Genomic DNA, 27,629 nt, shown 5'->3' with positions numbered 1-27,629 from the left:
TGAGTACAAAATGGTCTCCCAGGCCAGGTACAGTGGCTCATGCCTGTAATCCCAGCACTTTGGGAGGCTGAGGCAGGCAGATCACTTGAGGTCAGGAGTTTGAGACCAGCCTGGCCAGCATGGTGAAATCTCATCTGTACTAAAAATACAAAAATTAGCCGGGCGTGGTGGTGCATGCCTGTAATTCCAGCTACTCAGGGGGCTGAGGTAGGAGAATTGCTTGAACCCAGGAGGCAGAGGTTGCAGTGAGCCGAGATGGCACCGCTGCACTCCAGCCTGGGCAAAAGAACGAGTCTGCATCTGGAAAAAAAAGAAAAAAAAAAACAGAAACAAAAAAGTAGTAAAGTACCCATTTAAGTATAATTTAAATATTTTTTAACTTACTTTTTCAGGTCGTCCTTGGCGGAAGGAACCATGAACTGGCATCTCCCCCTCTTCCTGTTGGCCTCTGTGACGCTGCCCTCCATCTGCTCCAACTTCAACCCTCTGTCTCTCGAGGAACTAGGCTCCAACACGGGGATCCAGGTTTTCAATCAGATTGTCAAGTCGAGGCCTCATGACAACATCGTGATCTCTCCCCATGGGATTGCGTCCGTCCTGGGGATGCTTCAGCTGGGGGCAGACGGCAGGACCAAGAAGCAGCTCACCACGGTGATGAGATACGGCGTGAATGGTGCGTGTGCACGATTGCTTGCTGGCGGGGCCTTTGCCTGAGTCTTGTGACCGCAGGGTTTATGGCTTGGTTTTTGCTGACAGCCCCAAGAAGCAGAGCAGCCAGAAGAGGTTTCGCTGGTGCCCCTTGGGGCTTGGGGTCAGTCTTTTCTAAAGAACAAATAGCGTGGTGCTGGCAGTTAGGAGAACTAGACTCTGGTCCCTTTTCTGTACTTTCGGAGCTTGGGGTCTGTCACTAGGTCTCCCTTCCCAAGGCTTCAGCCCTCATTCCTGCAGGGGACGCTTCCTGGCTCACCACCTCCATGGCGCCCAGGGCTGAGTTGCACTGTGGTTGTAGGTGTGCTTGTAAAGCATGTGAGAGGATCTGGGAAGGGGTGGCTGTGGGGGACCCAGGGGCCTTGTGGTGGTGGAGCCATCCTGGGTCCTGATTGTGGCGGTGGCCACACAAATCTGCACAGACCCCCCTCCCCAAGCCTACAACAGGAGTATATGGAAAATGAGTGAAGTCTGAATGCACCCTGTGGACTGACCTGATGGAAATTTCCTGATGCAACGACAGTACCATTGGGAAGACTGGGTGAAAGGCACGTGGGACTTCCCTGCATATTGTTTTGCCATTTCCTATAAATCTATAATTATTTCAAAATAGAAAGCTGAGAAAAGACTTGGAACCAACCCACATGCCCATCAATGATAGACGGGATAAAGAAAATGTGGCACATATACACCATGGAATACTATGCAGCCATAAAAAAAGAGTGAGTTCATGTCCTTTGCAGGGACATGGATGAAGCTGGAAACCATCCTTTTCAGCAAAGTAACACAAGAACAGAAAACCAAACACCACATGTTCTCACTCATAAGTGGGAGCTGACCAATGAGAACACATGGACACAGGGAGGGGAACATCACACACCGGGGCCTGTCGAGGGGTGGGGGGCAAGGGGAGGGAAAGCATTAGGACAAATACCTAATGCATGCGGGGCTTAAAACCTAGCTGACAGGTTGATGGGTGCAGCAGAGCACCATGGCACATGTATACCTATGTAACAAACCTGCACGTTCTGCACATGCATCCCAGAGCTTAAAGAAAAAATATAGATAGATAGATAGATAGATAGATAGATAGATAGATAGATAGATAGATATGTAGCGAGAGAGAGAGCTAAAAAAATGTTTTAAAGTAAGGCCCAATGAAAAAGGTTTAGTTTGATTTAACGAAAAACCTTTCTTAAATGACCCGTTTAACTGCACGAGCTTCATCCTCTGGCACTGTTTTGCTTCAGCTGAGGGGTCTTGCCCAGAGCTGTGTCCTGTCTGCTGTCTCCCTGACTGCAGCTCGCAGGGGAGCAGGACTGGCTCCCCCACTCTTCCGGGCCACCAACACCCTCTGTGACCTTGCAAAAGTCACATTCACATCTAGGTCTGCTTACTTTGTTGGAAACAAGGGAGTCTTCCTGCCCATGTTCTTCCACCCAGGCTGGCCCGAAAGTTCTGAGAATCTTGACTGCACTGGCATCGTCAGCTGGAGAGTAAGATCAGGGAGGTGGCGATTTGTGTCCTTCAGTGCCTCGCTCTGCACCCACCTCCAACTCTGCTCAGCGTGGCCTCCAGGGCTGCCAGCACCAAATGCCTAATCTCACTGCTCTGTTGATGCAGCATTACACTTCTGCATGAGTTTGCAGTTTGTTCACCTGTTGGAAGCATAGAAGGACTAAATACTTGGAACACACTGTTCTGCCCCTTGCTTGGAAGTTCAGAAAACTCTTGGTGATTTATAACTTCGTGGAGAATCACTGCTAAAATTTATGGCCTTTCCTAGTGTGATCCAGGCCGTGTCGGCCGAGACAATTCCAAAGTAGCAACTGGATTTTTGTTGTTTATTTTAATGCTGAGCCACACTGATTTTAAGCCATTTTATTTCTGAAGTTCTAACAATATTGGCCTGTTGGCCATCCACCACTGCCTCACCCCTACCCCAAAAGGGCCAGGAGCTGGCAATTGGCCTTGGAAGTGTCTTTCAGCCTCTAAAGGCTGCCGTTTTCTTACTTGTAGAATGGGCCTGCACCGTAGAACAATTGTAAGGTGTGGTCATGAGCGTCTAAGAGAGGGCCATGCACTTTGTAAAGTCCTACACACGCCCCTCTTTGTGGGCCCTGAGAAGACAGCCCCACCCTGTGTAAAGGGTCTGAAGAGCATGTACATTCACAGTGACAAATTGGCTCTTTAGGGGACCATCAAGGTGACTCCGGCAGGATGTTTTAGGACAGTGTCATTTTGAAGAGACCCCAAGCGATGAAGAAGGATCTGTAATTTGAGCTCTCTGTAGAAACACATTGCATCCTTATAACTTATTTGCCTCTTTTTCACCCTCTCAAACTAAATGGAGCATGTATGAATGGCTCATGTAAAATAAAGCTTATATTGCCATAAAATTAATCTCCTTACTCTTTGAGCTTGATACCAAGTAAAAACCACATTGTTCTGGATGGTGGCACATGGTAATTTTTTATAGTCTTTCTAACGCTTATTTTATTCATTTTTTTTCCAAAATAGAAAAAACGAAATTACATTGTTAAATCTTTGGCAAGAAAGGAAGTAGCGCTTAATAATGTTAGACAAGAGAGAAAGAATTAGGAAGTTCGCTTTGATTTATTCCCCCTTGGCTATAGAACTGAGGACTGTACCAGCATTCATACTGATCTGGTGCCCAGAAAGGCTACCATGAGAATGAGGTCTGCATTGGGAAGGTGGCAAGAGCACGCGGAATATCCCTGTTTTGATGCAGAAGCACAGTTGATTTTTGAGAGCTTCAGTGGTTAGACTTTAACCCCATTCTCTCCTTTTCTTAAGAAATAAGCCCCTGAGAGGACAGAGACTTAGTTTCTTGCTACTCATAGCTATCCTGTTTGTACTGTTCTTTTATTTTTATTTTTGAGACAAGGTCTTGCTTAGTCACCCAGGCCGCATGCAGGGACGCGATCAAGGCTTACTGCAGCCTTGACTTCCTGGGCTCCAGCGATCCTTCCACCTCAGCCTCCTCAAGTAGTTGGTATCACAGGTGTGCTACCATGTCCAGTTAATTTTGTATTTTTGGTAGAGACAGGGTTTTGTCATATTACCCAGGTTGGTCTTAAACTCCTGAGCTCAAGCAGTCCACCCACCTCAGCCTCTCAAATTGCTGGGATTACAAGTGTGAGCCACTGCATCTGGCCTGTACTGTTCTTACTTGCTGCAATATAAAAGATTTTAAAAACTTTTCTAGATTCTTATGGAAATACTGCAGTATTTTCTGGTTTCTCTTTTAGGAGTTGGTAAAATATTAAAGAAGATCAACAAGGCCATCGTCTCCAAGAAGAATAAAGACATTGTGACAGTGGCTAACGCCGTGTTTGTTAAGAATGCCTCTGAAATTGAAGTGCCTTTTGTTACAAGGAACAAAGATGTGTTCCAGAGTGAGGTCCGGAATGTGAACTTTGAGGATCCAGCCTCTGCCTGTGATTCCATCAATGCATGGGTTAAAAACGAAACTAGAGGTGAGTGGCCACAGTATGTCATATGATTGTGTAGTTTGTGAATGAAAGCATGAGTTAGACTCCAGGGTTCAAAGTGGCGTCTGCAAGTCCAATCCAATGGCCTGTCGGTTGAGAAACTTCTGGACCCAGGGAAGCTCTGTTCGGTCTCCCACCTTCCCCTTCAATCTGCCATCGCTCACTGTGCTCCTGGGAGGTTTTTCTCCTGTAGTTTGGGCAACAGAACAGAATCCAGCCCCTCCACTGTCTCCTCTCCTTGCCGTATCTGGTCTCCAGCGTCCTTGCCCACAGGCTGTTGTCAATTTGGAAGGTTTTCGTGCTCATTCCTTCCTGTTTTTGCATCTGCCTCTCCCTTTACCTGGAATGTCCTCCTCATCCTTCCAGATTGATTGATCTCTTTGCCTTCCAGGCCTCTTGCTTCTGCCATTGCCAAAGACATGGGTACCCTGTTGTCCGTTATGATTGGCACGCGATTACAGCTTTTACACATCCCTCCATTACAGCCCTTTCCACATCTAAAAATGATTACGCATTTGTAGGTGTCTCTTCTCCCATTCAATAAAGTAGAGTCTAATGTTGGTGTTTTAAAACTTAATTTGTAGGCCAGGCACAGTGGCTTATGCCAGTAATCCCAGCACTTTGTGAGGCCGAGGTGGGTGGATCACCTGAGGTCAGGAGTTCGAGACCAGCTCGGCCAACATGGTTTATCCCATCTCTACTAAAAATACAACAATAAGCCAGACATGGTAGTGGGCACCTGTAATCCCAGCTACTTGAGAGACTGAGGCAGGAGAATCGCTTGAACCCAGGAGGCGGAGAGTGCAATGAGCCGAGATTGCACCCCTGCACTCCAGCCTGGGCGACAGAATGAGACTCTGTCTAAAACAACAGTAACAAAAACAAACAAACAAAAACCTTAATTTGTAACCTGGAGGTCCAGGTGGAGACATGCAGGAGGAGCTGTAGGTCTGAAACAACAGGAGAATGTGAAGACTGGGAGTACAGACTTGGGACCCTTTTTCCTTTTTTTTTTTTTTTTGGAGACAGGGTCTCGCTGTATCTCTTATGCCAGAGCGCAATGATGCAATCATAGCTCACTGCAGCCTCAACCTCCTGGGCTCAAGTAATCCTCCCACCTCAATATTTCCAGTAGCTGGAACTACAGGTGTGCACCACCACGCCTGGCTAATTTTTTTTATTTTTTGAAGAGATGGGGTCTCACTGTGTTGCCCATGCTGGTCTTGAACTCTTGGGCTCAAGCAGCCCTCTCGCCTCAGCCTCCCAGAGTGCTGGGATTATAGGCATGAGCTCCCGTGCCTGGCCATAGAGCCTTTTTTCATAGAAGGGAGAGAGTCTATAGGGAGAAGCAGCCCAAAGACGAAATCTAGGGAAACTGGCCTTTCAGGGTGTGTTTCTTAACGTGTGGTTACTGGTGTCCCTGCAGCAGAATTATCTGGGCTGTGTGTTAAGAAGGCAAATCCCTGGAGCCCAGCCCACTGCATTGGAATCTCCGAGGGAGTGGCTGGCAACTCCCAGTCTGCCTCTGCCTCCCATCACCATTCTTACACACCCAAATGTTGGAGACCCATTAGCAGAACTAGTGAAGGGGTGGACAAAGAAGGCTCAGGGAGGGTGGAGGAGATCCCAGGTGACTTGGGTAAATTCGTGGCGTCCCTTCTTAGTGGGGCCTGGACCATGCAGTCTGGGTGCCCTTCCTAAAACCATAAACCATCAGGAGGCCAGCACATATGAGGGTGTTCAGTGGAGTTTCCGGGTGTCTGGCATCTGTAGGCTTGTGAAGAGTGGTCGGAAGCAGACGTCCTCAGGACTGGTTCTTGGTCCCGACTCTGTGGCTGGAGCTGTGTGACTGTGACATGTCATGTTGTCCTCTTAGCCGCTGCCTTGATCTGTAGAATGGTAATATTAAACCACATTAGTTAGACCATGTGGCAGTCTTCAGAGCACCTGGAGAAAACCCCCACGTGTGCTGGGAAGAAGCATGGAGACCCCTGCAGCGCTTTGCAGCCCTGTCAGCCCTAACTCCCCTGTTTGTAACAAATATTTTTAATACTCTTTTTACTATTCTGAAATGAAATTCATACATCATATTACCCTATGCACACACACACATTTTTAAAAATTTGAGACAATGCCAAACTCTAATACAAAGGAAAACAAAAGAAATGTCTATATGTAGTTCAATAGGTAAACCCTTGGGTACAACTATACTCAAATACATAATAAAGTAGTCAGAGTCTCAGAATAATTGTGAATTGACAGCTATAAAAGCAGACAGACAGGCCTGTTGTACTGGTGACTCATAAACATGAACTTTGTTACTATTGCTGATGCAGTTTTTCTGTAACGGTGCAAGACTCTTGATAAATTTCTGAGCAAAACAAAGCACAGGCTCTGCTTGATTTGCATGGGAGTCACATTCCTGGCAAATTCAGCATACATGAAAAGGATCCAAAAAAAAAAAAAAAAAACCCACCCCGTGTTTACCCATGAAAAAGAACGAGGTTCTAGGCTCGGATAATTATAAGTAGGTGTCCTACCAATGCAGAGATCCAGTGGGGTATTTAAAAGCCATGGGAGAAGCAGCACAATTCTTCACTGGATGGGACTGTTTTGAACATTGCAGGACAGATAGCATTTCTGGCCACTGGCCACTGCCCACTCAATTAAAAACATCCCTGCTGATTTCCAAAACTGCCTTTACCTGGGGGTGAACTGCCCCCACTGAAAGGTACATGACCACATGGTAGAGCTCAGAAGCGACTTGGAGCTCAACTGTCTGTGTCCGGAAGATTGCTGGGTCTGTCTCATGGAAATTATAGTTCCTTCCCTACAGAGAGTGGGAGAGCCCAACACACAGGCCTTTTGCAGTACATCAGGGATGGGTCTGGCCTGTTGGCCTCTGCAGCCTCAGCATCTCATCCTTGTACTCTATGTTCCAGCCACACATGCCTCTTCCCAGTCCCCTTACTCACCATCCTGTCTCCTGTTGGAGAACCCCACACACACAGTCCTGCTGCCTACAGAGCTTTCTCTCCCTCTTCCCTGGTTAAGGTTGACTCGTTTCTCTACCATCCCACAAGTGGCAGGCATGAACATTTAAAGCACACGTTCTGAATTTGAATCTCGGTTCTGCTACATACTACCTGTATAAACTTGGGCAAGTTATTTAACCTTCCTGTGCATCAGCATTCTCATCTGTAAAATGGAGAGATGTAATAGTGATACCTATTAGAATAATTCTAACAATATTAAGGCTGGTGTGATGATATGAATAATACATATAAAACATTTAGCAAAGGGCCCTGCACTTAGTAAATGTTCAGCCAGTGTGAGCTATTTTTATAGCCATTATCTGAAGTCCCATCCGTCTCAGACCTCGCCGACTAGGTCAGGTCACCCTCTTCTTATCCCTCCAGAGCCTTGAGTAATTCCACTTTAAGGTATTTATTAAAATTGCAGCTGTATACTTTTCCAAGTTATTTTATGTCAGCCTGCACCTCTCTAATTCATAGTTTTTGAGGCCAGATTTCCTTCTTGGTTTCTTATTTAAGAGAGTACCAGGCATGTGGTAGGTAGGTAGGTATCCAAGGACGGACAGATGGACGGATGGATGGATGGATGGATGGATGGATGGATGGATGGATGATAGATGTCTATCTGTGGCAGTTACTGATGGCAGCTTTCCATGTGCCTCTTTGCCTCTAAACTATGCATTTTCTTTTTATTTCTTCATGTCCCCATATTATATCTTAGTCCTCCCAGGGGCAATTGGAGGCATTATTTGTCTCTGTAAAAAGGGGCTAAGAACATTTCTTCAGACACTTATTGAGCACTGCCTGTATGCTCAGTGTAGTGCTAGGAGTAAGCAAAAAGTGAACGGCAGAGTCTCGTGCAGGTCTCAGTGTAGTTGGGGGAGACAGACACATTAAAATTGGCTAGAATAAAATACTGCAGGTGTCATGGTGGGCCAGGCACTGGGCTTTACAGAAATCGAGAGCAGAGGCATCTCTTAGGAGGTGACGAGGATGATCAGACAAAATTTAGAAGTCCAGGGGACCATTGAGCTCTGTGTTAAGGGCAAGTAGGAATTGAACTTGGTAATGTTCCCAGCAGAGGCAAGAAACAACATTCACTATTGGGAAGTCAATTACGAGCTTGCTAGTGGGATGTCATAAAGTTCTAACTTCGTTCCCACAGGACAGCGTGTGTTTGCAGCCAGCCTTGTGCTGAGTTGAATGATGGCTGTTTATGGCTTAGGTATTTTCCTTCCTTGTCCTGACTTAAGGCAGTGTTGGTGCCCCCTTGTGGAAGTAGTGAGTGGTGATGGAACTGTCTTAGCACACTGTGGGAAACGTCAGTGTTTATTTACCATGACTTATGTAAACACTTGTTTATTGTACATCAGAATCCTCTTGAGTTTCATTTAAAAGGACTTAATGCTCTCACCCCTGAATTAGATATTCTCGCTTCTTCAAAAGCTATTGGTTTTACTCTCACCATGTAAAGTAGTATAACTTGCATTTATAGTATGCATTTATACACATACACACACACACATATATATTTGAGCTAATAATGCAGTGAACTAAGTTTTAATAGCTTTGGGCATTAGTGATCCCTATTTAAAAACACACACACATACAGACCCACACTTACACAACTGAACCTTCAAAGACCTCAGAATAATTGTGAAGCTACCTGTATAATAACTGTATAATAAAAGGAAGCTAACTGGAAGACCAAACCTTCAGCCACAGGTAGCATTTTGGAAGACTCTCTCAGCCACGGGTAGCATTTTGGAAGCATCCTGAAATGATAAGAGTTGTGTTCACTCCTTCACTTCTGATACAAGTAAGATGGACCATTCCCAACATCTTGTAAAGAGCATTTTCCTCTAAAAGTAGGAGTTCTAGGACAGGCCTTATTTTTTCCTGTCTTTTTAAAGATATACTTTATTTTATTTTGTGTTTTTTTAGAGACAGGGTCTCATTCTGTCACCCGGGCTGGAGTACAGTGGTGCAATCATAACTCAACACAGCCTCGTACTCCTGGGCTCAGGCGACCCTCCCACCTCAGCCTCCCAAGGAGCTGGGATTACAGGTGCCTGCCACCATACCCAGCTGGCTAATATATTTTTAATTTTTATTTTTTGTAGAGATGGGGTCTAGTTCTGTTTTCCAGGCTGGTCTCAAACTCCTAGCCTCAAGTGATCCTCCCTCCTCGGCCTCCCACAGTGCTGGGATTACAGGCATAAACCACTGTGCCTGGGCTTTATTTTATTTTTCATTGACCCATAACAATTGTACATATATGGTGTACAGTGGTAATGCTTTGATGCATGTATACAATGTGTAATGATCAAATTAGAGTAATTAACATTTCAGTTACCTCAAACATTTCTCATTTCTTTCTGGTGAGAACATTCAAAATCCTCTCTTCTATTGCCTGTAATATTAGCACCTTGCTTCATGCCTGATCCATAAACAAAGACACTGATTTTTTGTTTCCATTCTTCTTTAAGCAGTTAATGAGGCCTTGTGATATCCAGAGATTCCAAAATAATGTTTGACGTTTCTAAAATCTTAAGAGAAATGAAGCATTCACCCTTAATAACATATAGGCTGAAGTGTTTATTTTTGACTGGGATTGAATTAAACCAAGTGGAGCAAAACAGAACAAAATTGCTTATCTTGTACTGACCAGAAACCCTTACTACCATTTATTGGCGCAAAAAAAAAAAAAAGAAAGAAAGAAAGAAAAGAAAAAAGAAACAATTCATTATCAAATATACCTTATTTGGATGAGTAAGATTTTTTTAAAAGCATGGACTTGCAGGGAATTGATAATAAAAGAATTCCTTGATGAAAAGTTTCGTAACCCCTAGCTAGGGGTTTCTAAAGTCTTTTCTGTTTCTCTTTTAACTTCTTTTTAACTTTAATATTTAGTGGGGGAGGGGGAACCTAGAAAGTACAAAGGGGTAGTTTTAGAAGATTCTCTTTAACATTCCTTAAAAATCCTTTGATTTTTCATTCTACTTGATGACAACTGCCATTTGCCCTCAAGCCCTCCACCAGTCCTGAGGTTATTTTTCCCTTGTTTGTTCTTTGGCTTCACAGATATGATTGACAATCTGCTGTCCCCAGATCTTATTGATGGTGTGCTCACCAGACTGGTCCTCGTCAATGCAGTGTATTTCAAGGGTCTGTGGAAATCACGGTTCCAACCTGAGAACACAAAGAAACGTACTTTCATGGCAGCCGACGGGAAATCCTATCAAGTGCCAATGCTGGCCCAGCTCTCCGTGTTCCGGTGTGGTGAGTTCATGCTCGGCAAGGCCTGTTCTAGGATATGCTGGCGGCAGAAAGGCCCTTGAGTGCTTTAACTTAATTCAAGAACAAATCTAACTTTTCATCTTTTAAAAAAAGTGGGAAACAGAGCAGGGTGCTGAGAGGCAGGATTTTTATAAAGCTCACGTAAATCCGTGTTATGTACAAAGGTGACTATGCATAGCATAATATGCATAATGTATGCATATGTTATGTACAAAAAGTATTAATGCATGGCACATGTAGGCTTTTTGGTTGAAAACTTAAAGACGAAAGGACAATTCATGAAATAAGTATAAGTGAGCAGTAAACATATGAAGGCATCAGCAACTCATTAGCAGTCTTACATTACCAAATTAAAAATTGGATTTCTTTTTTACTTAGCAGATTGGCAAAAATTAGAAAGGTTGATAAAATCCCTTGGTGGCTTTGGTGGGGAGGAAGCAGGACCCTTGGGCACTGTTTGTGGCAGGGATCTGTGGTCTGAGGACTTCCTCGGGGTCCTGGCTCTGGCAGTCCCACTCCAGAGAATCTATACTCTGAACATAAGCACACACTGACAAATAAATATAAGCCAAATACAGATATACAGTGGAATGTATATGTGATCATGAGACTTAGATTTATATAAGTGGAAGGATTATGCAATATATGGTTGATTTCAGAAAACGAGATATAGAACAGCAGATGTCAATCTCACATGTAAAATTCTTTATATTCACATGTCTATAGAGATAGGTCTCAGAGGATGTTCAGTAAAAAATGTTAATGGTAGGATTTCAGAAAAATTATTTCTGAATTTGAAAAAAAAGTTATCTGAGATAGAGTCTCACTGTGTCACCCAGCTATGGTGGCACAAACATGGCTCACCGCAGCCTTGACCTCTTGGACTCAAGCAGTCCTTCCACCTGAGCCTCTCATGTAGCTGGCACCACAGGCATGCACCACCACGGCCAGCTAATTTGTTTACTTTTTGTACAAATGGGGTTTTGCCGTGTTGCCCAGGCTAGTCTTGAACTCCTGGGCCTAAGTGATCCACCTGCCTTGGCCTCTCAAACTGCTGGGATTAAAGGCATGAGCCACCGCGCCAGGCTCAAATGAACTTCTAAAATCACTTTGCCTGGGATATGAGCAGGTGGCTGTGCTAGCATTTCAATGAAGTGATTTTATTTTAGGTCAATCTTTTGTACACACTTTATAGTCCATAAAAAAATAAAATAAAAAGTGAGGGGGCCCTCATTTACTGTATGTTTCTCTTGCTGAAAAAAAAAAAACAACAATAGTTCAAGATTAAAATGCAAGGATTCCATTAACATTCCTATGGAAGATTTCAAAATGTTTTTTTTTACAGAAATGTAACATGCATTTCTTGAGTAGACAGGCTGTTCTCAGAGAGTTACATGTCACGGTAGCTCTTCATTTGGAAGCTGATTTGCCTACGATGTATGTGTGTTTTATAGAAAATAATGCACAAATACGTTCTTATTGTCAAAGATTTAAACCCTACAGAACCCCCATAGTGTGTTGGTATCTTCCCTCTTTCCGTGATTCATGCCTTGCTTCTTCACCTGCTTCCATCCTGCCCTGGGCCCCCTTGCTCTCTGGCTTCTTGCTGGGTTGGCTGGTGAGAGCCGGCAGGCGATAGGAAGGACAGAGGAGAAAGGGGTCAGGGTATTTACTTCCCAGGCCTCCGCTTACAGAGTCATGGGCCAGCTGCATTCCTCTACCAAAGGTTTCAGCTTCTGCCAGGGGATGTGCCCAAGAGCTCTTTCTCATTGGGTCACCACCCCCTCTTCCTCCCTCCCAGCCCAAGGCTAGCCGTGGTGCCCACCGTTTCTTGTCCAGGGTACTGTCCATCATGTTTCTCTGTATCCTGTCTATGCTTTACAAGTGGTCCTTCATCAAATTCTGCCTAAATGGCCCAATTTGATGTCTTATCTGTTTACTTTCTGCCCTGACTGATCTGTACCTAATTCAGACCAGAATAAGAAAGTCTCCTGCTCACTCCTTTTCTCATTCCCTCACAAGTAAACATGGCGAACGGCTTAGCTCACCCTTCTCAACCTCCTTTCCATGCCTGTCATCGGGTTTCACTGAGGAACCTGGAACTGGATGCGACTCTGTTCTGGGCCATGCAGCAGAGCGTGAGAGTGTCATAAGTTCCCTGTTTTCTTGCTTTGGCCAAAACCCAGCTTCTCATGATAAGACAGGGAAGGATTGTCTTGACAGGGCTGTGAAGAAAGTACTACCATTTACAGTGACCCCAGGTGGCTGTTCGTTTCCGTTTCCACAGACCGTCCGTCACTTTCTGCCTGTTTCCTCACGCTGACCTACAGGAGTGGCCTGGCTCAAACTGCTCTGTCCAAACCCACAGGGCCCAGGGTGCCACCTGTCGGATGCTTCCTGGGCCTCAGCCATGCCTCACTATTCCGGGTCACTTTGCCAAAACATTGTCATTCAGTTTATCTGCCTTCTTGACTGTTCTCCCCAAGATATCATTAAGGGCTCTGAGAATATTTGCTTGATCACAAAAGGAGAGTGAACACTAAGAAGAAAACCTTTCTGATTTATGCCCCATAAAGTAGAAGCACTTCAAGGGTAGAAACTTTTCTATTAAGAAAAAAAGAAGCCTTAAAATCATTTTTAGTAGAATTCTATTTCATGCTCATTGCAAAATCCGCAGTATACCTCAATATATATGTGGCAGAAAGTAAAAGTTCCCCTAAAATCCTGTTTCCTTGGATAAAAATTCCTATTAAGTATCAAGTACATCATTTGAGAACCTTTCTAGGGATATGTAAAATATGTCTGAAACTTTTTGCATACATAGGATTGTACTGTAATTTCTATTCTATAATCGGCTTTCATTAGACAGTGGACAACTTTTTGTGCCAATTCATAAGGATTTACTTGATTCTTTTATCAGCCACGTAATGTTCCATAATATAAATGTATCTTAATATCCTATGGAAGGCCATTTGCTTTTTTTCTATAATGGCACTGCAGTGAGTATTCTTGTACATACATTTTTCAATACTTGCATCAGTAAATTTCTACAGGTAATTTCCTGGAATAGGAATGAATGGCATAGGAATCTCCAAGTCAGTTGTTACAAATGTTTTATGGTTATGAATTTAGACATTTGATACTTTATTTTGGAAAAAACCCCACAAAGAATAACATTTATATTTCCATCTTCTTTTCTCCTGAGTTTCCAGCTCATACCTGTCTGTTCACATTACGTCTTAACTTGGTTGCCCACTGAATTCTAGTCGCGTAGATGAAACTCATTTATGCCAGGCACCGTGGCACACACCTGTAATTCCAGCACTTTGGGAAGCTGAGGCAGGAGGATCCCTTGAACCTGGGAGTTCAAGATGAGCCTCGGCAACAGAGTGAGACCCTGTCTCTACAAAAAAATGTTTAAAACTTAGCCAGGCATGGTGGTGCTCACCTGTGGTTCCAGCTGCTCAGGAGTGTGAGGTGGGGGGATCACTTGAGCCCAGAATGTTGAGGTGGCAGTGAGCCCTGATCACATCACTGCTTTCCAGCCTGGGGAACAGAGCAAGACCCTGTCTCAATAAATAAATATACGTATTGCCCTTGCCCATTTAGTTCTCAACCCACAGTTCCTTAGCAGCAAATGGCACCGATACTCACCCAGCTGCTTGCGCCACCCCTCCTTCCCCACTACGCTCCCCGAACTCCCTTTGGACTCCAGCCTAGAATGTAGAGTGCTGCACACGGCGGGGCATTTTGCTGTTGTTTTTCCAAAATGTCCATTTCAATTTCTACTAAAGTACAGTCTAAAAAGTTTCTTAAGTTCTCAGGAAATCCATATTTACTTGTAGTAGAAGGTAATTGGAGGGACTTTCATCTATGAAGGCTTTCTGATATTAAATATTTAAGATACCCTCCCTGATTGTACCGGCTGAGTTCCTAACATTTCAGTGAGCCTAGTTACGTCTTCCCTAGTAGCACTTAAAGTGGAAATCGGATTACTTCAGGGGCTTTCTGGAAAAACTGGGTCACCCGAAACACCACTTAGAGAAAGTTCTAAATCTCCTCCACATTTTTAATACTTGATTCTTCACTTATTATCTCCCACCATTCATCTAAGAGAAAATCCTTATTTTCTCTTTTTCATCTCTGCTCCTTTTCAGAGTTAATCAACATATTATACTTACGTTTTTATACACTGCAGAAATGATCCTTGTTAAAGAATACTCAGTCTGCCTTCCAGAGGTTAAAGAATAGAGAGCATCGGGTAGGGGATTTCAAAGGGAAAAGCTCTGGGATGACGAGAGGCTCCATGCTCCAACACAAGGCTCCCAAGTCCCCTTCCTTACTTGATTCATTCTGCTTGGGAGTTATGCTTTTATCAGCTACGTAATATGCCATGTGGTTTACCTGGGTGGGCCAATTTTGTGTTTAGACTGTGAGCAGGGACCTCGCATTGCAAGAAGCGAGGTATTTTACACAGCATCTTACATCACTAGATGGCAGTTTTTGCTGTGGCCCAGCTTATGCTGAGTTCTTGGTATGTGTTGTCTCATTGAATGTTCCCATTCTGTAAAGTAGGTGCCATTATTATAGCTTTTTACAGATAAACTAAGACTTGGAGTCAAGGAACTTGCCAAAGTCTCAGAGCTAGTGTGCTGCAGGTGCAGGATTTGAATACAGGTCTTATAACCCCAGATCTCGTGGCCTTGGCACGTGCCCTCTATAAAAGGATGCAGTGCTTGAGTGACCAGGTAGACAGAAAAGGTGTTATTTTATCTACCAGCTCCTCAAGGCACCAAATAAAGGTAAGTATGGACATGTCTGATGCACCCTGGCTACCACTGGTCATCAGCTTCTGTGGTCAGAAGCAGAAGGAGTGGGGGGAACTCAGTCATCAAGCAGAGGTGACTGGATGCAGAATGGTTCATGGTTATTAGTGTTACTTGTCAGTTAATGATAGATCCAGCCAAGGATGGATTAACTGGTGAAGCTGGATGATATCTCTCCTCCCTCAAACACATTCCAGCTCATAACTTTTCATTATTCATTACTTCGATCCTTCTTAACAGAATAGTAAACATTTCTAGAAGCAGTTAACACCTCCAGGTCCTTATTTCATGCCCTGGAGCCATCACTTATTAACCACTTCCCAAATTTCACAGTTTCAGAAAATTAGCTCTGCCAGAATAGGGACTTAATGTTTTCTTCAAGGATTAAAGAGCTCATTAGGAAGTGATTTTTTCCTCACTTTCCCATTGATTTTTCTGTTTCTGCTGAGACCATTTTGTTATGCAGGCTAAGAGTAAAGACGAAGAATCCTCTCTTTCATTCTTAGGTTGCCGCAAGACAGAAGCCAGGCTCGGGTGAGAGTTCGAAGCACATGGGAGCTGAGGCGGGCTGCACCTGGGTTACTGAACAGCCCTGCAGGAAATGCAGTGTGCTAGGACCAGGAGAGCCCCAGTTCCTCTGCCAGTTGTCTATGTTGTTTCTTCCTTAGGGAAAAACTGTAGTGTCATCCTGTAGTGCCATATATTCTAATAACCTCACTATTTTTATCATATTTCAGTGTTCCTCAAGTTCACTCTCTTTCCCTCCCTTGGTGTCTTTCTCTTCATCTCTCCCTCTGTCCATCCCTCCCAACCCTGTTCTATGGAGAACTGGCATATTGAAGTTCCCTGTCTTAAAAGGCAGTGATTGGCACATGTCATCTCCAAAGAAAAGATCAGTGAAAATCATGCAGGAAACTTGCTTTCTCTCTTCTTGTTTGCTGAACTCCCGAGGATGTGGAATCTGTTTTGTCTGTAGAGCATCTTGTAGGTAGACTGCTCTCCAAATAACATTTGAGAAATGCTGGCTTACATTATTCTTGGGTTTTCGTTATTAAGTGGAAGTACCATAAATTATCTAAAACCCCAATGGTGATTCCTGGAATGGGTGAAGAGTGAATAGGGCAGGGTGGTGAAGTAGGAGGAAGACAATCCTTGGTCTCTAAACCTCCACATGAGCATAAGCCCTTTATGGTACTGAAGGGACTTTTTGACATATCTCATTGTATTTAAAAGACTGAAAACACATCTGTGTCATCGTAGTATGGATGAAAGTACAGTGACGTTTAATAGAACTCGATGTGCTTTCATAAGGAGCTTCATTTTAGTTAGTTATTTATTTAGCTAGATGTTCATGAAGACCACGGCAGCCAGTTTTTCTGTTATACCCTAAGAGTTAGACTCTCCTGGCTCCTCACTTCTTAGCCATGCATCCTTTGGAGGTTACTTCATTTCTCTAAAGGTGGCTTCCTCAATTGCAAAATAGTGCTTCTTATGCCTACCCCACGAGGTGCTGTAGATCCTCAACCTGTTGCAGGGTATAGGCCTGGCACAGAGTGGGCCCTGTGGGTGCTGTGTATCCCTCTCTCTCTTCACATGCACATGTAGGCTTATCCAAAATGAGGACTATAGGAAATAAAATTGCACCATGTTGGGATTCCTGCTTAATGAGTCAATTTTAGCTGGTCTTGTCCCCAACACAGCAAAATGGGTAATTACGTGAGATAATGGATATGTTAATTTGCTTTACCATAGTAACTATTTTACTATCTATACGTATCCCATAACATCATATTGTGTACCTTAATATACACAATACAGTTTATTTAAAAAAAAAAAACTAAAAACAAAAAGGAATGATTCTAAGGCAGCTTGAATGTATTCTTTTATTCATGTAAGCGTCAACTTCTTGCAAAGCACTGAATTTTAAGCACTTTATGATTTAGTTAAATTCTCCTCAACAGAATTAAAGTGATTTCAGTGATACCCAAAGGCATTCTGTCTAGACTGAAGAAAGGAGAATTCTTCACCGGGAAAGGAAGAAATAATTGTCCTTATCTTTGTCCTTCTAAGGAAGCTATTTGTGGAAAAGGGAAGTTCTCCAACTGAGTTGCTCTCTGAAGCTATCCCGGTGGCCAGCAAGCACTCATGCCACTTCTAGAAGTCAACAAGGATACACTGAACTTGCTTCTGATTTCTTTAGGGTCAACAAGTGCCCCCAGTGATTTATGGTACAACTTCATTGAACTGCCCTACCACGGGGAAAGCGTCAGCATGCTGATTGCACTGCCGACCGAGAGCTCCACTCCGCTGTCTGCCATCATCCCACACATCAGCGCCAAGACCATAGACAGCTGGATGAGCATCATGGTGCCCAAGAGGGTGCAGGTGATCCTGCCCAAGTAAGTGGCCCCTTCCCCTCAAAGAAAACAGTGGCATTGTTCAATCAGCAGCTGTTATGTCGGACACCAGACAACATGAGGCAAAAATATGGCACATCATGAAGCCTGTTCTGTTCTGCAGAAATTTCATGGTGAGATTACGAGGCCATGCTTTTCTAAACGCTTTTATTCAATGCCTGTGCTTCCTGTATGGTAAGATGTGGATCGTCAGAAAGGAGAGAGGGCAGCCTTGGTTTCTAAACCTTCACATGAGCCTAAGCTCTTCAGGGTACTGCAGGGGCGTTTTGACATATCTCATTGTATTTAAAAGACTGAAAATATGTGTGTCATCATAGTATGGATGAAAGTACAGTGACGTTTAGTAGAACTCCATGTGCTTTCATAAGGAGCTTCATTTTAGTTTATTTATTTAGCTAGAAGTTCATGAAGACCACAGCAGCCAGTTTTTCTATTATACCCTAAGAGTAAGACAGAGATGGAATTTGAGCTGTTATGACTTGAAGCCATGGGAAAAGTAACCCCAAATCCTGTATGAATCTTCATGTTCTAACAGGTCAGCGAATGCTTTGTCCAGAACTGTGAAGAAGCAATGAACGTTGTTCCCTTTCTATGAACTTCTCAACATTGCTGCCTTCCTACCATCCAGAGCTTTTAACAACCCAGGTCTTGGTGGTAGTGGAGAGTTCTAATAGCTTTTGATTCTTTGGTCACCGAGTTAAGTAATCAGAGTAACACATTCACAATAAGTGTTACTAATCCTTTCAAGATTTTTATTTTTATTTTTATTTTTTACTTTTTGGTAAAATAAGCCTTCAGGTAGGCAATGCTTGATATATATAAATAAATAAGATGGTGGCATCATAGGTCTCAATGGGTGAAGAACAGGTTCTTAACCATTATAGCCCATCTGTGGTGAGAATCTGCCCCCCTCTCCTTGGTGCTCTTCCACAGGATGAGATCAAATCTGATAAAGCATCCTCTGATGATAGTAACTGACATTTACACATCTATATCCATGCATCCCCAAGGCCAAGTAGTTCACAAATATTCAGGAAACCTGTTATACCCAAATATAATATCATGTCACCTATGCCTAATCTTTGCTCCTGTTTTAATAGTAAAATACTTTAAGAATCTCAAAAGGGGCTGGGCACGGTGGCTCACGCCTGTAATTCCAACACTTTGGGAGACCGAGGCGGGCGGATCACGAGGTCAGAAGTTCGAGACTAGCCTGGCCAACATGGAAAAACCCCGTCTCTACTAAAAATACAAATATCTAAAACCCCTAGCCAGGCATAGTGGTGGGTGCCTGTAATCCCAGCTACTTGGGTGGCTGAGGCAGGAGAATTGCTTGAACCCAGGAGGCAGAGGTTGCAGTGAGCCAAGATCGCACCATTGCCCTCCAGCCTGGGCGACAGAGCAAGACTCTGTCTCAAAAAAAAAGAATCCCAAAATGAACTATCAGGAATGTTTCTCCTCTCTTTTGACCATCTCCAATCCCGATAAGGATGGCAGGTCTTAGAGCAGCCAAGATGAATATGGAGAAACTTTAGCTGGATATGGGGAAGAACGATAGATCTTCCAGAGTACTGGGAACTTGTTAACACTCAGCCTCCACGTCAGTATAAAAGAAGTATGTTTATGTTTGTAGATCTTCCTAAGTATTGGAACAGGGGGCCAATTACACCTGAGGGTGGGAGTGCCCATTCTTGCCGTTAGTATGTACGACTCATTTTGCCAACTGTTTGAGAGATGAGGTGTCCTTTACTTATCTGGTATTTAAATTTGGAATTGAAATTTAAGATGCAATTCAGATCGGTATTCAGATATTACTTTAAAAGAATCAGTTTGTAAACATGCACCGACTCTATCATGTTGTGGCATTTATAGCCTCGTGATGTTCTTCTCCATTTCTGCTTTCATGCTAGGTTCACAGCTGTAGCACAGACAGATTTGAAGGAGCCGCTGAAAGCCCTTGGCATTACCGACATGTTTGATTCATCAAAGGCAAATTTTACGAAAATAACAAGTATGTTCAATTTGAAATGTATCTGTATACTTGAAGAAAGTGTTACAAACCGAGACTGATTTGTTCAGAGGAAAAAGGATCCGAATTAGGAATGTGCTGCCCTAAAACTGTACGAGGTTTTGATATATTGCCAAATGATGCTATTGACCTTTGTTTATTTATTTATTGACCTTCGTTTATTTTTTTTCTTTTATCTTTTTATTTCAATAGTTTTTGGGGTACAAGTGGTTTTTGGTTACATGGATCAATTATATAGCGATGAAGTCTGAGATTTTAGTGCACCCCTCCCCCAAGTAGTGTACATTGTACCCAATATTAGTAGATTTTTAGCTCCTCACCAACCCACCCTCCTCCTTCTGAGTCTCTGTAGTCCATTATACCACTCTCTATGCCTTTGCATACCCATAGCTTGTCTCCCATTTATAAGCAAGAACATACAGTATTTGGTTTTCCATTCTTGAGTTACTTCATTTAGAATAATGGCCTCCAGCTCCATTCAAGTTGCTGCAAAAGACATTATTTCATTCTTTTTATGACTGAGTAGTATTCCATGGTATATACATACCTCATTTTCTTTATCTAGTCATTGCTCTTGACCTTAAATTTAAGTAAGCGTCCTTACATTTTGCACGTACATTTCATGGGAAGCCCCAGTGACTACATAAAGGAGTATTTCATGTATTGCTTTTATTAATATTGGCTCTGACTTAGATATTGTCGCTCTGTTTTCAAATGCCAACTTTTTCCTTTTGCTTGAAAAAATCAAGACTGCAGGCATACACTATACCCAGATATGTATTTTGGCATTTCATGCTCATTAATCTGAAACAATATAAATTCAAATGAATCTGATGAAAATTTTTCTTTGCCAAAGCAATTAAGGCATACTTTTCATTTGCCAGCAGTGTATGTACCTTTCTCTAGAGTTATGTTTGAATGGTCAGTCCTTTGTTCTTTAAATTTAGAACATAGCAGTCTTTCCAAGGAAAAGTCATGGCTTGAACATGATTTGTACTCCAGTTTGCAAATAACCTTGAATGGTAAGAAATTAGCTCATTGCCAGCTTCAGTTGCGTGCTAGTAAACACCTAGTACCTGTTCTGGGGACAAACATGACTGCTCTGGTGAACCTGAGCTCCGTGGATATTCTCATAGCCGTTAATCCCTCATGACTCAAACTCAGGCCTCCAGCCCAACAGCATTAACATCACCCGGGAGCTGGTTTGAAATGCACAGTCTTGGGTGTAACCCAGACCCACTGAAACAGAATCCATTTTAACACAGTCCCTCAGCCCAGCAAAGTCTGAAAAGTACCATTTTCATCTGCACGTTCCCCTTCGAGGTTATTCATAGCAGCTGAAATGCTAAATAGGGGGTATTCACAGGAAGAACCAGGTGCCCCAAATTCTCCTGGAGAGTTCTCTTTAACACTGCATGTAACTTGGGCCCTATAAATGTGCGTCTCAGTCACAATTTGGTCATATTAGAGCTGGGCATTGGTGCAGATAGTTCAAAAGCAGATGACACAAAAAGCACATTTTCCCTTTGCATCCAGACCTGTGTCCCATCCAGACTAATGTCAACTTCAGTTTGCATTCTCTGTGAAAGCTATACCCAGTGGGTGCTGCTGGAATGGTCAGAATTTGCTGAGAAGTAAAGTGAGTTCACCAGAAGGTCCCTGAGACACAACTGCATTTATGCCTTGGCCCTTCCCGGAGAATCTAAACTCTTGTTCAGCACTCTTCTCTCACTCCTATGCCCATGAGATGAGTGGCTGTTGTGAAGAGCCCGGACTTACTCTGCCACTAACTAGCTGTATGATTGCAGGGAAGATTACTTAACATTCTAGGGCTCAGTTTCCCCATCTGTCAGTGCTGTCTGAAATCCCTTTTGCATCTGCATTCTGTAACTGAAAAATAATCTTGTTGCCTTGCTGCTTCCAGAAAACTGGGCTTCCTTTTTATAGCTCTGCTCTTTTCATTTTTTAAATACAATTCTAGTGATCAGAATTGAACTGATAGAGGCACTAAATCATTTGAGGGCCTGGGCCCCTCTCCAGAAGTGAGTATCACAGTTCACCTAGCAGGGACTGAAATTCACAAGTAACAGCTGTCTGCAGCCTTCAACACCAGGACTGTCAGAGGTCATGTCTTCTGACACTTTAAAAATTGGAATTTGCCATGGCTTTGAGCTTTGAGGTTACTTCCCCAACCAACCAATGGCCTGCCGATCAAACAAATGCTGATACTGTTTTATTTTCTGGAAACAGGGTCAGAAAACCTCCATGTTTCTCATATCTTGCAAAAAGCAAAAATTGAAGTCAGTGAAGATGGAACCAAAGCTTCAGCAGCAACAAGTAAGCACTGGGTCACGTGGCAGGACTTCCTCTAGCAGGGGAGCAGACACACTCCTGTATACTCATTGGTTGAGCAAATATGTAACGCACCCTCTTTCCAGCCAGGCACTGTGTGTGGGTTGACCCTCGGGAGACAGCAGTGAGTACAGACAGATTGAAGACCTGTAACCACAAAGCTCAGAATCTGTTTCATTAAAGAAAAGCATTTCAGTGAGAGAAACTCCTCTGGGACAGGAGTCAGCAAACTTCTATAAAAAGCCAGAAAGTATGTATTTCAGATTTGTGTGTCATACCGTCTCCATCACAGCTTCTTAGCTCTGCCATTGTAGCATGAAAACAGCCAACAACAATACAAGTAAACAGATGTGGCTGTGTTCCAATAAAACTTTATTCATAAAAACAGGATTTGGCCTGGGAGACTTGCCTTGAGGACAATGGTTTGCTGACCCCTGCTCTCAGGAGGATAAAACATGTTCTGGCTTCTTACTGGCAAAAAAAGACCAATCTTCAGATTTAAACATAAAATAAACAACAAATACTTAAAAGAAAATAGGCAATCAGGTCTATCCAGGATAAACTGAAGAATCCGCCAGCATCTGTTCAATTGTGGCAGGATTGCTTTACAGCCTTCCTTGATAATTAGAACATCCACATCTGCTTCCTCCTCAGTGGTTAACATAATGAAGGAGAAAACAGAACAATCGTAAGTCAGTTTTTTCACCCCTCGTTATCTGTAGGAAATTAGATGAATAGATTTGGCCAACTCTGTGAGCCCATAAAGTGAAAATCTTAGCTACACTTGCAGCTGGGTCAAATATCCTGGTTACTGAAACATACCAGTTATACTCACAATAGATGTGTTACTGCCTTTCTCAAATAAATATATATATATTTTTATTTTTTTAAGACGGAGTCTCGCTCTGTCACCCAGGCTGGAGTGCAGTGGCCGGATCTCAGCTCACTACAAGCTCCGCCTCCCAGATTTACACCATTCTCCTGCCTCAGCCTCCCGAGTAACTGGGACTACAGGCACCCGCCACCTCGCCCGGCTAGTTTTTTTGTATTTTTTAGTAGAGACGGGGTTTCACCGTGTTAGCCAGGATGGTCCCCATCTCCTGACCTCGTGATCCGCCCGTCTCAGCCTCCCAAGTGCTGGGATTACAGGCTTGAGCCACCGCGCCCGGCCTCGAATAAACATTTTTAAAATTCCTTTAAAGTAGCATTTAAAACAAAGACCCTGGAATAAGAGGGTTGGAAATTTTAAGATGCTTTTTGTCTTTTCTAGGTAATTTTAAGTAGTAACATCTAAAAGTCATTGACCAATTTTGCCGAGTGTAACTATCAGGACCAGCTACATAGTTTGTGGGGTCCTGTGCAAAATGAAAATATGGAGCCCCTTGTTGAAAATGTATTTAGAGTTTCAAGATAGCAACAGCAGAGTATTAAACCCAGTGCAAGGCCCCATGTAACTGCCCAGGTCCTCCTGTCTTGGTCTGCCTGGGCTGCCATGACACAATACCATTGACTGGGTGGTTTAAACAACAGCACTCGCACTTCTGGAGACTGGGAGTTCAAGATCAAGCTGTTGGTGTTGGCAGGTTTGTTTCTCCTGAGATCTCTGGATCTCCAGAGGTTGCCCCTCCGTGTCCTCACATGGTCTTTTCTACATGTGACACATCCCTGGTGTCTCTCCCGTTTCAAATAAGGACAACAGTCCTATTAGAATAGAACCCTACTTAACCTTCATTGCCTCCTCAAAGGCATTGTCTCCAAATATAGTCATGTTAGGGGTTTGGGGTTTCAGCATATGAATCTGGGGGGAGACACAGTTCAGTCCATAACACCTGCTATTTAATACTTGTTTTTAATAACCCTGGGAAAAGGCCTTGCTCCAGCATAACTGCAGGTGTTTCCTTTATAACATCAAGCCCAAGTGTTCAATACTTTATGGGGTTTGAGCAAGAGGACTGAGCCATTGCAACAGGCATGTGGTAGTAATGCCACACGCCTACCCTTCCTTGAGGCCCTGGCTCAGGCTTATTAAGTGGAAGCAAGCCTGGCAGACAAGGAATGACCAAGACCCATGAGCCTAAAGAAGTTTGCTTTCCAAGTCAGATGCCTACACCTGGTGAGGTGAACAGCAGAGGTAGTAGGTCCTGGATGAGTGGTCTACATTCCAGTGCAAAGGAAACCTAAATAGTGTGCCAAAGGAGAAGGCACAGACACGAAAGCTAAGAATTGGGCTGGGCCTTTATATACAGAAAAGATTTAGAGAAGCTAAACAGGACCAGGGGCCGGGCGCGGTGGCTCATGCCTGTAATCCCAGCACTTTGGGAGGCTGAGGCGGATGGATTACTTGAGGTCAGGAGTTCGAAACCAGCGTGACCAACATAGTGAAACCCCGTCTCTACTAAAAATACAAAAATTAGTCGGGTGTAGTGGTGCACGCCTGTAGTCCCAGCTACTCAGGAGGCTGAGGCAGGAGAATTGCTTGAACCCGGGAGGCGGAGGTTGCAGTGAGCCGAGATCGTACCACTGCACTCCAGCCTGGGTGACAGAGTGAGACTCCATCTCAAAAAAAAAAAAAAAAAGGAGCAGGGACTTTATCAGCAAAGCAGATGGTGTGAATAAAAAAATAGCTAATAATAACAATGAATATGCATTAGGTGTGTTTAGTGACAAACACTGTTCCAAGAGCTATAATATATCTTATGTCATTTAATTCTCATCAAAACTCTATGAGGAGTAAGTACGTTTATCAGAGATGGTGCTTCTGTAGAAGAGATGACACAGTAATGTAAAGGGCCTGGCCCAAGGTAGGCTTAGTAAATGGTGATCATTGAGCCTGTTGTAACATGGTCAGCCTATGGGACAAACATTAAGTGTGTCTTCAGACACCAGCCTCTGAGGGTCCATGAAGCTAGCTAACTTGCTGGCCTTATGCTTACATGGCCTCATGTAATGTGCACAACATATTTTCCTTTTCTTCCCATAGCTGCAATTCTAATTGCAAGATCATCGCCTCCCTGGTTTATAGTAGACAGACCTTTTCTGTTTTTCATCCGACATAATCCTACAGGTAAGTGACTCTCCTCTTCCATCATTCCCTCTTTGTTAGAATTTCAAAAGGTATCTTGCACTCTTCATTATATCCAACAGTGGTGCCCATAATCCATTTCTCTAATGTCAGTAGTTGCAAGTGCTTCGAATATAACCACCCATGTTAAAGAGATAGGAAAACAAAGGCTGTGTTTACAGGTGTGATGGAATCTTTTACACACTGACAAGATTCTAGGTTTTGCGGATTGTTGTTTTTAACAGAGAGGCTCAGCATCCCTTAGGAACACTTTTGACATCTATTGACTTTTCCATATTTATATAAATGTGGTCGTTCAATTTTGCTAGAAGCTATATAACTTCAGCTTTTGTGTATTAGCCTGTTCTCACGCTATTATGAAGAAATACCCTAGAGTGGGTAATTTATAAGGAAAAGAGGTTTAATTGACTCACAGTTCCACATGGGTAGGGAAGCCTCAGGAAACTTACAATTATGGTGAAAGGCACCACTTCACAGGGTGGCAGTAGAGAAAATGAGAGCCGAGCAAAGTGGGGAACCCCTTATGAAACCATCAGATCTCGTGAGAACTCACTCACTATCACGAGAACAGTATGGGAGAAACCGCTCCTATGATTCAGTTATCTCCACCTGGCCCTGCCCTTGATAAATGGGGATTATTACAATTCAAGGCAAGATTTGGGTGGGGACACAGCGCCAAACCGTGTCACTTTATAAGCCCACTCTATTGAAATACCTTGGGAACTGTTAATACAGTAGATTTTTGCTCTGGGAGTCATGGTTCAAACTTGGCTCTGGCCTTAAGCCTCATCTTTAAAATGAGGACAACAGTAGTGCTGACTGCTTATTACAATTATGAAGTATAAGTTTATCTTTGTAGAGAGGTTGGCTTCTTGTTGGTACAAGAGTAGGCACTAATATATATATTTTAGCTTTTACTATTTTATGTAATCAGTAATACAAGATAGTTCCTTATCCTCTTATCTCATTGCATCTGTGATGTTCTAATTGGCATGCTCCAGAACTGAGCCAGCCAATGAGGGAGCTTCTGGCCACATGTGGCTACTTAACATTAACTTTAAAAATTCAATTTCTGGCCAGGTGCGGTGGCTCATGCCTGTAATCCCAGCACTTTGGGAGGCCAAGGCGGGTGGATCACCTGAGGTCAGGAGTTCGAGACCAGCCTGGCCAACATGGCAAAACCCCATCTCTTAAAAATACAAAAAATTGGCTGGCCATGGTGGTGGGTGCCTGTAATCCCAGCTTGTTGGGAGGCTGAGGCAGAATTGCTTGAACCTGGGAGGCGGAAATTGCAGTGAGCCAAGATTGCGCTATTGCACTCCAGCCTGGGTGAGAGAGCAAGACTCTGTCTCAGGAAATAAAAAATAAAATTAAAATTCAATTTCTTAGTCACACTAGCCACATTTTAAGCACTCTCTGGCCACATGTGACTAGTGGCTACCATGCTGGACAACAAAGATATAGACCATCTCTACCACTGCAGAAAGTTCTAATGGGCAACACTATTGAGCAAGAGGTCAAACATGATTGTTTGTTTCTTATTTTTTATTCATCCTTGTTGCTTATTTTAAGGATTATTAATTTAGAGTCATGCATTGTTTTCTTTTAATTCTGTAGGTGCTGTGTTATTCATGGGGCAGATAAACAAACCCTGAAGAGTACACAAAAGAAACCATGCAAAGCAACGACTACTTTGCTACAAAGAAAGACTCCTTTCCTGCATCTTTCATAGTTCTGTTAAATATTTTTGTACATCGCTTCTTTTTCCAAACTAGTTCTTAGGAACAGACTCGATGCAAGCGTTTCTGTGCTGGGAGGTATTGGAGGGAAAAAACAAGCAGGATGGCTGGAACACTGTACTGAGGAATGACTAGAAAGGCTTCGAAATGTCTAAAAGATTCTTTAAACTACTGAACTGTTACCTAGGTTAACAACCCTCTTGAGTATTTGCTGTTTGTCCAGTTCAGGAATTTTTGTTTTGTTTTGTCTATATGTGCGGCTTCTCGGAAGAAATTTAATCAGTGTGACAGAAAAAAAAAAATGTTTTATGGTAGCTTTTACTTTTTATGAAAAAAATATTATTTGCCTTTTAAATTCTTTTCCCCCATCCCCCTCCAAAGTCTTGATAGCAAGCATTATTTTGGGGGTAGAAACGGTGAAATCTCTAGCCTCTTTGTGTTTTTGTTGTTGTTGTTGTTTTATATAATGCATGTATTCACTAAAATAAAGTTTAAAAAACCCATGTCTTGCTAGACAAGGTTGCTGTTGTGCAGTGTGCCTGTCACTACTGGTCTGTACTCCTTGGATTTGCATTTTTGTATTTTGTACAAAGTAAAAATAAACTGTTATGAGTAGTAAAAATAAA

At 43.1% G+C, this 27,629-nt stretch overlaps 1 protein-coding gene across 2 annotated transcripts in view; it reads left to right on the top strand.

Annotated features, from left to right (window-relative positions):
- SERPINE2 (serpin family E member 2) overlaps positions 1-27,629 on the top strand; it is a 65,320-nt gene extending 37,691 nt beyond the window's left edge. For both annotated transcript variants that reach the window (XM_065526170.1, XM_045368384.2), the window contains exons 2-9: positions 393-673; positions 3,981-4,208; positions 10,343-10,540; positions 17,585-17,783; positions 19,712-19,812; positions 22,081-22,167; positions 25,163-25,246; positions 26,882-27,629. In XM_065526170.1, the coding sequence (XP_065382242.1) occupies positions 415-673; positions 3,981-4,208; positions 10,343-10,540; positions 17,585-17,783; positions 19,712-19,812; positions 22,081-22,167; positions 25,163-25,246; positions 26,882-26,919 (1,194 nt within the window). In that variant the 5' untranslated portion in view covers positions 393-414 and the 3' untranslated portion in view covers positions 26,920-27,629. The remainder of the gene's footprint in view (positions 1-392; positions 674-3,980; positions 4,209-10,342; positions 10,541-17,584; positions 17,784-19,711; positions 19,813-22,080; positions 22,168-25,162; positions 25,247-26,881) is intronic.

This window comes from Macaca fascicularis, chromosome 12 (genome assembly GCF_037993035.2).
Source record: "Macaca fascicularis isolate 582-1 chromosome 12, T2T-MFA8v1.1".
Taxonomy (NCBI): Eukaryota; Metazoa; Chordata; class Mammalia; order Primates; family Cercopithecidae; genus Macaca; species Macaca fascicularis.
This window is presented reverse-complemented; position numbering and strand designations above follow the sequence as displayed.